The 10,340-nt window shown below is 40.8% G+C and overlaps 1 protein-coding gene across 3 annotated transcripts; it reads right to left on the bottom strand.

The window, feature by feature from the left end:
- Positions 1-272: 272 nt before the first annotated feature.
- Hsd3b1 (hydroxy-delta-5-steroid dehydrogenase, 3 beta- and steroid delta-isomerase 1) lies at positions 273-7,530 on the bottom strand. Of its 3 annotated transcripts, none has more exons than XM_063227793.1 (4): positions 7,392-7,530; positions 7,028-7,235; positions 3,506-3,670; positions 273-1,348 (listed from the first exon to the last, which is right to left on the bottom strand). In XM_063227793.1, exons 2-4 carry the CDS (start codon positions 7,173-7,175, stop codon positions 537-539), a joined length of 1,125 nt encoding a protein of 374 aa, XP_063083863.1. In that variant the 5' UTR covers positions 7,176-7,235; positions 7,392-7,530; the 3' UTR covers positions 273-536. The 3 variants fall into 3 exon arrangements, with proteins under 3 accessions (XP_063083863.1, XP_023416936.1, NP_001166349.1); NM_001172878.2 differs by having other exon boundaries at positions 280-1,348; positions 7,362-7,402; XM_023561168.2 differs by having other exon boundaries at positions 7,028-7,406.
- Positions 7,531-10,340: the final 2,810 nt, after the last annotated feature.

The raw sequence follows: 10,340 nt of genomic DNA, 5'->3' as shown, positions 1-10,340 counted from the left end.
GCTGTGCTGGTTCCAGGGCTGCTTGAACAGGACATGGAGGTATATGTTCTATACACCTAAATTCATGGGGGTGTCTCTCAGGGAGAAACATTTCAGGAGGTAATGTAAGTCATCTAATATGTGTCTGGACACTAGCAGCTCAGCAGGATTCTCAGGTTCTCTTCTGTCCCTGCCATCACTCTTCCCACAACAGTTCTATGCAGCTTTCTAAACAGCACATGACCATAATGGGAAATGGAAAGGGAAGGTGGAATTAATATAAATCATACAGATTCCAGGTTAGGCAATCAAAGTTTTATTCTGCTTTTCATTGTGTTTTGTGAAGCAGTATAAAGTTTCCAAGAACAGAAACATTTTATATCTAGCAAGGGGAAATGAGCATCTTGTGGCCTTAGGAAGATGGTAAGTTGCGATTGTGTCAGAGGAGCCTGTAGGACTTGGGCTTGTTCCTTTGTCACTTTCTGAACAAAGACATATGGAGGAAGTAAATTAAACTTCCAGGCATCACCCTAAATCACATCGCTATCATAGTCACATCACTGAGTCTTTGTCTTCAAAGTCCCCTTGTGCTGCTGCACTAGTGAACCAACCCACTCCCCTGTTTTCTGCTTGGCTTCCTCCCAGCTGAAGAGTGGCTCATACCCTAGGTGCTGTTGAGCTTTCTTATAGGAGACTGTGAACACACTATTTGACAGGGTCAGTAAGTGGCGGGTGAAGGGCGGTTGAAAATTATAAATTGGTCTCAACAGAAAGCTCACCATTTCCAGCAGGAAAGCAAGCCAGTACATTAGAGACAGAGGGATGCTTGGGCCAGAATCAAGGCAGAGGCCCCATTCTTTGCTCAGATTGTAATTGAGGTTATCATAACTTTGGTGAGGTGTGTCATCTGAGACATAATAGAATTGTCCTTGAATATCTGGGGCCTTGTTAGAGTCCCTGAGGGCTCTGGAGGCCATAATGTGAGCCCAGGCCACATTACCAACATAGACTGGATTGGCTACAGAGAATTTGCCTGTGCTTTTCAGTATGCCATTGTTTTTGAGGGCTTTATTCATCTCAGAAGATAAGAATGGGCTTCCTTCTCCATAGATGTACGTGGGCCTCAAAGCACAAGTATACAGGGTGCCACCATTTCTCAGTGGGCAGCCATTAGCTTTCAGCACAGCCTTCTCAGCCAGCCTTTTGCTGCATGGGTATGGAGCAGACCATATGCTTTCATGATGGTTGTACTCATTGGTGTTCTGGACGATCTCCTTGTAGGAGTTGGGCCCAGCTACTTCGATTGTGCTTGTGTAGATGAAGATTCGCACGCTGGCTTGCACACAGGCCTCCAACAGGAGCTGGGTACCTGCACGTGGGAACACAGAGTCAGCATCAGAAAATAAGCCAAAGGTTCCCCCATGGATAAGAATCATGTTCATATCCAGTTCCTCCCCATGAGGTGATTAATACAGATCTACCAGGTTGCAGTCAGAGCAAAATAAAAATAGAAATGGACTAACATTTGTGTTGTGATAAGAAATAATATGTGAGTTTTTGTGTTCTATCTGTGTGTGTGTGTGTGTGTGTGTGTGTGTGTGTGTGTGTGTTGTTTTTTGAAAAGGGATAGGTAGGCTAGTATATATTTCACTAGTACAGATATATAATTACCATGTGTTTTGAGATATAGCTTAGTGTTAGACATAGCATGCTCTAACCCTAGGGTTATATCCCCAGTATAAATAAAAAGAAAAATATGAATTACAAAAATAATAAAAAAGCCTCATTACCATTTTTTCATTCACATAATTTCATTATTTATTTAGGGCTCATTTTAAATCCTAAAATTCAGAAAGACACATAGACAATTTGAAATTCACATTTCATATGCTCATTACTTACCAGTAATATTAAATTATAAGTTGAAAACCTCATACTTGCCTATATTTCCCTTTTTGTTTGAAGATTAATAAAAATGTTTTCACAAGAACAATCTTTGTGTCTGAGCTAATAGCTACGGATTAGTGAGACATGTAGAGACCCGGCCTCTGATCCAGATTGTGTTCCCTGTGAACACTGCGTCTTCCATCACTTTGTTCACCCAGACTATGAGCAGCAGTGATGATGAAGATTTCTTTCCTTGGCATTCTGAGATCTAGCTTCATGGTTTTTCTGTTCAATCTAGTGGAGAACTGAGAGCAAGAGTGTTCCCTCTTCTGCGAATGTTCACAGTGGCCAGAAATTGTGGACCACTTTCTGCAACACCTTTGACTGGGCTACTTCCCTTGAAGGAGGGGTGCAGAGATGACCTTCCCTCCCTCCTTTCCTTCCTTCCTCCACCACCCAATTTAAAATATTTATGCATTTGATTTTCTTGACAACTAGAATTTCTTTTAAAAAAAAAAGAAACTTGTAGGACATAACTATATGAGTTTAGTTTAACCAAAGAGGAGAACTATCTTTGTAAAGAATGTGCTAACCTGTGAAAACATTTTACTAAATGAATACCTGCAATTCTGCCTCTTTCATTTCTCATCCTCTGTTGTTAAGAGATGCAGAGGGCAAGTCTCATGAGACAGGGACCTGAAATGAAAATCTGCCTATTTATAGCAGCCTTCTGGAGTGTGAGTAGAGAGGGATTTTTAAAAAGTGGTTTTGTAAAATGAAAAAATAATTAGTTTGCCTTGCAAGGGAGCCACTGTGTCCCTGAATCTGTGTAAAAGGCATTCCTGACAGATGAATAGGGTCAGGGTCATGGTGATGCTGGAAAAACTGGCCTTCTGGGTTCTGAGTGACAGTGGTCCAAGGCAAGATTCCTTGAGCTAATGGGTTTCTGGTTAAAGTCAGCGGGAAAGCTACAATTCAGAAGAAGCCACCAAGCATTTAGAAATGAGGATGTAAAGAGGGCTTCTTTTTTTAAGGCATCTGACCAGAAACTACTCCTGGTCTATAAATGGTAGAGTGCTTAAGAGATAATATTATAGATAGTAGGAAATAATTGTTGCTTAGAAAATTCAATGGGAAAGCCCATGTTCCATCATTCTATTCTAAAAGACTCTTGTGAACCATCTGTGCTAGTTCTTCAGAGAGAAAGCCTTCCTTCTGGTGGGCAGGAGGTTCTGGATATCAGGCTTCATGCTAGTTCTAAAAAATGTATGTCTGGGGAGGTATTGCAGAATCTGGTTTCGCACAGGAGAAATATGGCGTAGGTGGGCATCAAGAGCCTAGATTCAGAGGACAGCTGACACTGTAATGAAGTAACTGGAGGAAGAATATTCATGGTTTTTAATCAAATGTGAGTAATTTTAAAATTCTTACTTTCCTCCTGACTACATGTGGGAACTTGGAGAACTTTCTTGATTTTTCTGATCCCTGATTTATTATCTAAAATACCAAAAAATAATAGCTCTGAGTTTTGTTAGCTGAGAGTGGTAAGCAAAGACTCTTCAGGGCTTCACTCTCCCTTCTCATCTCTCCTACCATTTTCTTTTCCCACCAGGTGCGTGTTGCTCACAGGCTGCTCTACCTTTCAGGTTGACTTCCATGATGGTCTGTGCAGGAAGCACACCAGATATGTCAATAACAGCAGCGGTGTGAATGACGACTGAGATGCCCTGGCAGGCTCTCCTCAGGCTCTGAGCATCCAGAATGTCTCCTTCAATTATTGTAACCTTTGTCTTTGTGTTCAGCTCTGTGGAAACACAGAACAGGTCATTAGAAAGCTTTCTGGATGGCCTGGGAATTTTACTGATAAGTCGACAGTACATAGACTTTTAAAAATATTCATAGCAAGGAGATATCCAGGAATGAGAACATTCCACAGAGTGAACAAGGTAATGAAGGCTCAGAAAACACAGTACGTAGCATTTACTGGCAAAGAACAAACAAATGTTTGCATCTGACTCTATTGCGGAACATGAATCTGAGCAGTAAGCTCCAATGAGTATCATGAACCAAAGAACTGTTAGTGTGTGAGAAGTTTCATCAAGCTCATCAAGAAGAGCAGGAAAGCTGTAGATAGTTTGATACAGAGGCCAATTTATAATTTAACTGTGTAGACAATGAGGAATCATTTAGGGATCTGAAACTGCAGGAGGAACAGAGGCAGGCCTGTGAATAGGACACTCACCTTGGCGCCAGGATGTCCAATATACTGTTGTGAGGATATAAGAGAAAACAGGGCTACAATATACTAATTAGAATGTCTCTGTCAGAATTCACAAGAGGGCAAACCAGGACCCAGTAATAGGAGCAGAAGAGGGGAGACCCACAAGTGGTGAATTTCAGGCCTTCCCCTGGCATGTCTGGGTACTTACTGGGCCTTGGCTAAGCAGAAAAATCAGTTAAGCTCATCCCTAGTGTTTCCCACTTGTGTGACTAGGAGGAGGTGAGTGGAGTCCTACCAAGAGAATTCCAGTTGAGCTCTTTTGATGGACTTAATTAATCTTATTGTGTGTCAAATAATATCAATATCCAGCATGCATGATACAAATGAGTCATCTACAAGTGATTTCCATACAAGCTGTCTAGTCCAGGACAGTGGCTGCAACATGAAGGTGTCCATATGACAAGTGAGACTCACCTGTGTGATGCAATGATACTGACAGTGACAAGACCATCCTAATTTAATCCAGAAAAACCCATCCTGTGCCACACATAGTATCCATCAACACTCGACATTTGTTTGTGCTGCACAGTTTACAAGCAAATGAACAGTTGACTCATTTTTTTTCCTAAAGACCTTGTTGGAGAGGAATTCTGATTCTGCTTTCTCACCTGCTTAGCTGAGGAAACTGAAGCTCAGCAGGCTCTAGGGACCCAACTGAGTACAAAGTGGCAGTGAGGTCTCAACTCCTCTCCTGCCTCCTTCTGCCAGGTGACCCCAAGAAGGCCCTACATGAAGGCCAAGTGGGAAGAGCTACAGAAGCAGGTGAGTTCCAGCTTGAAAGGAGACTTCCCTGATCATGTCCCTCTTCTGTCCCCTACTCCCTTCCTTTGTATCTCCTTTGCTGCTGATTTCAAATGTCTGGTTCAGAATGATGGCTGTGAGCGGCAGGAAGAGTTCAAACCCAGAGAGACCGTGGGTATTATCTCATCAATGCTCAAGGACTCTTACAGCTTGTTAGGCCACTATGGGTGTTTGTGATGGTCACAGCTATGTCTTTGTCCACGTTGAGTCAACTTCGACAGCTGAGTTAACTTGTAGACAGAATAATCAGTTGCTTATGTTGTATGAATGCATTTAGGAGAAGCCTACATAGAAGTTGCTTACCAAATAATTGTGAAGAACATAGAAGCTGTTAGTAGCACTTTTGGAACTCAAGCTCTGGGCTTTATCTGTGGCTCTTTTAATGTATTAGCTAACCTCTCTAAACCTGTCTTCTCACCTGTAAAAAGAAGATATACATATTTCCTATCTCATATGAGTGTCTTGAGGAATAAAGCAGTGACCCTACAAACAAGCCACAGAGCACCTGGCAGGGGGAGAAAAGAGTGTTGAAGATCCTCTACTATTACTTCTCAGCGGGCTTCTGCACATTCCTTGCACTCCTTGGATTGTCACTATGAGGATTTATTCCTTGAGTCTGAGAATGTCCCTTTCCTGCCATAAATAGTTAAGTTCTAAATATTTTTCTGAGGAAAAATTACAAACATTTCTCATTGTGTGTTAGTATTTCTTCACGGAAACAACATTGAAGCAGTAAATGGAGGACGATGGACTGTGGAACAAGTCAGAGAAAAGTAGAGAAGCTGGGAGAAGAGCAGGAAGGTCTGGAAATCCAGGGATCCCGTGGACAGATGGTGAGTGGCAGATAATAGATTTGGAGCACCCAGGAGAACCAGGAGGGGGATTGATGTCTGATGGTGTTAAGAGTAAGCCCCCAGCCCGGTGATGAGACCCCTGGGATAGAGTTCTGACCTGTGTTCTGCTCCTATTAAACAAGTGACTTCAGGCCAGACACTTTTCTTTTCTGTCTTCAAAGTATGTGATGTGCCCATGGATGAGCCCCTTCCTGCTTTATCACAGAATTACTTTGAAAAACAGGAATAAACAGCTGGTAAAATGCAATGTTCATCCAGCAGCTGTATTATTTGCATTGCTGCCACAGGACCAGCAATTCTTAAAAGCAATAATGGACAGTACCAGCATATTAGCAGTGGCTTTCTTTGTGGGGATAAAGAGCAGAGGGAAATAGTGGGAACAGCATAAGAGGAACAAACGTAGGAAGAACGTCCCAGTCCCTTATGCTTCTCACTTTGACTCTGGCTCTGCACAGGCCACTTGTCTGTTTACTCTTATTCTGTGTCTGTCTCTCCTTGTATTTCTCTTTGGCTCACTGTCTTTTTATCTTTTTCCCTCTCTTCCTTCCCTTCTTTCATTCTCTCCTTCCTTCCTTCCATTTTCTATAATCCTTTTCTTTCTTTATCCCTGGATTCCTCCCTCCCTTCCTCTCTTTCCCATCATTTCTTCCTTCTTTCTTTTCTCTCTCTCCTGTTCCCTCTCTCTGTCTCTCTCACTCTGTCTTGCACAACACACATGCAGTCACACACACATGCATACACACACCCCACATACACTTGGTCAGCTTTACTTTAGATTTTTTTCTTTTCCCTCACAAAAGATCCTAAGTGAGTCCCTTAAAAAGCAAAACTAAAGACAAGAAAAGGGCCCAGGGAAATCAAATGAGGCAAAGTTCCACTACTGCAACCTCCAGCTTAGTAGTACTTTGCCTGTTTTGCATAGTAATCACTGAACTGAGCACATTAATTAGCTACAAGAGAGGAAAGAACTAATGTGTGATTCCTATAAGAGAAGGGGAGAAGTTTACCAGCCTGTGTCCACCTTGTCTAGTACTGAGCAGGCCAGAGTCCAGTCTCCAGGCAGCTGATGGGTGTCGATTATGTTCTACCACCCGTGATTACTCCTGGTGAGTGTGGACACACAGAGCCTTAGGGCTCCAAGTTCTTTTTCATTTCAGGAGCATCCCTCTCTACTCACTCAGGCTTTCACAGTGGAGGCCCACACTCAGTCCCACAGCTCACTTACTAGAGAATTCTTCCTTGGTTTCTGGTTTGAAGGCCTTGTCCAGAGCCCTGACTTCTTGCAGTTCCTTCTCCTTCACCAACAAGTGGACGATCCTCTTGCCCAGGAAGCCTCCTGCTCCTGTTACCAGGCAGCTCCATCCTGTCATCATCAGTTCAGGAAGCAGAACACACTAGCGAGCAGGTGTGGTGACTGGGCACCCTGGAGAGAGCTAAAGAGAGAAGTTGTTTAAGAACAGATGCACAGACACCTCATCTGCTCACTGTCTTCCAGTTTTTGCAAATTCCATGTCTCTACCATCACCGGGAGTCACTGGAAAAAAATGACAAGTTTTAACCTAGAGCTGATAAAAGGCAGATGAAGGCACCTGGATGCTGGTTCCCTCAAGTTTCCAAGGCAGCACTGGAGCTTTATGTCCTGTGTCCTCTGACTCATCCCATCACTTGTACTTCTGTTTCATTCTCATTGCTCATTTTTTCTCCAGGATCCCTCCTCCCCAAAGAATAATAACTAATTTACATCTTTTCCTTCCCTGGCAAGGCTGAAAACGTCAGCTTCAAGGCCAGTTGCGATAAAGACTCTTGGCTTTAGTCCCACCAAGACACTCATTACTGTACTTCGTATAAGCTGCCTGCAATTCTAAGTCTTACAAGGGGAGGAATATCTAAGTACAATGCAAATAGTCTTGTGCAGTGAATATATCTGGAGAGAAGATTCACTTTAGCCCACTGTCTTCTTTCTCAGATTGTCAGTTGAGAAGTTGCTGCCCTCTTGCAGAAGTCAAGAATTTGTGATTGTGGCAGCTCTAATCAGTTAAGTTTTATGTGGTATAACTTTCTCTCCCACTTGATATGTCTATGGCTTCAATTTTGATTTCCCCCAAAGAACTCTGGATTTCTAGATGAAGACCACCATTAAAAGGAAGCAATGCAGTGATAAATACCTAGGTAAATGGCCAGTGTCACATGAGTGGGGTTTTGTAATTAGTACCACAGTAGCTCCAAACTTGGATATTCATTCTTACTACACATTTTGACTGAAAAACTACTTTCAGCAAATTCCTGAGCTGAAAATATTATGGATACTTCTGAAATCTATGCCTCAGAGTTGCCCAAATACCACAGTCACGAGCTTCTCAATATACTGTCCGTCTCCCACTTAAAAAAGTTCAGTTCCTAATCTATCCTGGAGTCCTCTGCTTTCCGATTCTTATATCCATGAGATTCTCATTGCATTTTCACAGTCTTCTGATTTTTCTTCTATGGTCCCTATGATTCTGGATACATATTAAAACAGATAATCAATCTGAAATGACATTTTGTGCCTAAAGTACAAAAAAAATAACTATTAACTTCCTCTGTTGTTTGTCCATTTTTCTATTTTATTGGCTTCTTATATTTTTGTTATTTGTTTCTGTTTATCTATTGAGGGCTTAACTTACTCCTTCTCAAGTCTGTATGCTACAAGCTTAGATAATTAATTTTTCCCTTTATCCCTTCAACTGTAAGCACTTGCATAAGTTTTTGTTATTTTATTAGTATATATTTACAGTATGTAAAGTTTACATTCATCTTAGGGAATAAGTATGTGTACATAACACAACTTGAGTCTTTTAAAATTTCCTTTCACTCCCACATGCCTTCCTCTTTCTGTCTTTAATCTTCATTTTCATCCTTACTGTCATTATTATTTTTAATTTGTTTATGGCATAATATTCATATTCTCTGTGACTATTTGTTATATGTAGGTGACACTTGGGAAATCTTTTTATTTCTTCCCTGGCACTTTCTCATCACCCGCAGTCTCCAGAACCCTTTTCCTTTGTAAAAGATCTGTCTCCCTGTTTCCTTCCATCAGCTCTTTGTTTGTGAGATGAGATATTATATGGTATTTGAGAGATACAGTATCTCTCAATTGAGAGAATATGGTATAATGAGAGATATTATATGGTATTTAAGCTTGTGTGTTGATTTATTTTAGTTTACATTGTATTCTCAGGTGTATCCATTTTCTATGAATGACTTGAATATATGTTTTTATAGCTGAGTAGTATTCCATTATGTATAGATACATTTTCTTTATCCACTCATCTGTTGATAGGCATGTAAGCTCCTTCTGGGACTTAGTTGTGATGAAATGTGCTGCTATAAACATTAGTGTGCATATATGCCTATAGTATGATGTCTTTTGGGAAGATATCTAGAAGGGGAATATTGGGTCAGATGAAATTTATAATTTGAGTTCTTTGAAAGATTTTCATGATGATTACCCATAGTAGCTGTCCTGGTTTATACCAGCAATATAACAGAGCTCCTTTTTCGCCATGACCATGACAGCATTTGTCATTCTTCAACTTATTGATCATTTATATTCTTTCAGATGTATGAAGGAATATTAGCACTGTTTCCATTTGTATTTCTCTAACAGGCAGAGATGTTGGGCATATTTTCATGTTTGTTGGTCATTTGTGCTTCTTTTGAGAAATATTATTTGTTTCACTTGCCCATTTCTTTTTCTTTCTTTTTTAAAAATTTTATTTTAGAGAGAATAACACCAACCAAAATAAAACAGAGTAAAGCCAATTAAAATAAGACAGTGTAAGTAACACAGGATTTCAAAACAAGATAGTAGGAAATTAACAATGGCTTCCACTATGCCTCTTGTTGTCTTCAAAAGAGCTGCCTATACCTTCGACATAGTAAAATCAAACAAAACAGAAACAGAATAGAACCAATAAAAATAAAACACTGTAATATGGTACTTCAAAACAAGATAATAGTAAATCCAAAATGGCTAGCACACTATATCTTGCAGTCTTTGAAATAGCTGCCCATGCCATCATATACAGCAAAATCAAACAAGATAAAATAGGAAAAAACTTAACCAAACAAAACAATGAAAATGATACAGAATTTTGAAAATAGGGAATTAACGATGGCCACCACCCTCAGAGGGAGATCCCCGTAGATGCTACAGTGCATATTGTTATTCTCTGAATGGATGATCAGACTACCAACTTTTAGCCTGGAAAGTCAGTGAAACACTAAATACCAAAAGCATTAAGTTATATTTTACATAATTAGTTATCATCACAGCCTGTTTTTCTCTGAATCAGCCAGTAGCTTATGGGGTAGAGGAGTTTGATGTGGGGAATGTTGGCTGTTCTTTTCTCCCCGCTTATGTGCCAGAAGGGGCTGGAGTCTGGCTGTAACCCAACTATTCCATGCATAGCATCAATTTCCAGGAAGTCTTAGCTTCTTGACTTCTTGTTCTCCTCCCCTAAAGTCTGCAAATGGTGCTGACTCACAGGAGAAGG

The sequence above is a fragment of the Cavia porcellus genome, unplaced genomic scaffold, assembly GCF_034190915.1.
Source record: "Cavia porcellus strain 051 isolate PalLab524CR breed Dunkin Hartley unplaced genomic scaffold, mCavPor4.1 scaffold_1, whole genome shotgun sequence".
Taxonomy (NCBI): Eukaryota; Metazoa; Chordata; class Mammalia; order Rodentia; family Caviidae; genus Cavia; species Cavia porcellus.
Note: the sequence above shows the minus strand (reverse complement) of the source record. Positions and strands in the feature narration are given on the sequence as shown.

Coding starts and splice junctions, on each gene's coding strand:
- Hsd3b1 (XM_063227793.1), bottom strand. CDS start 7,175: ATGATGACAGGATGGAGCTGCCTGGTAACAGGAGCAGGAGGCTTCCTG. Junction 3,671..7,027: donor AACCAAGGAAGAATTCTCTA/GTAAGTGAGCTG, acceptor GTGTTTCCACAG/AGCTGAACACAAAGACAAAG. Junction 1,349..3,505: donor CATGGAAGTCAACCTGAAAG/GTAGAGCAGCCT, acceptor TCCCACGTGCAG/GTACCCAGCTCCTGTTGGAG.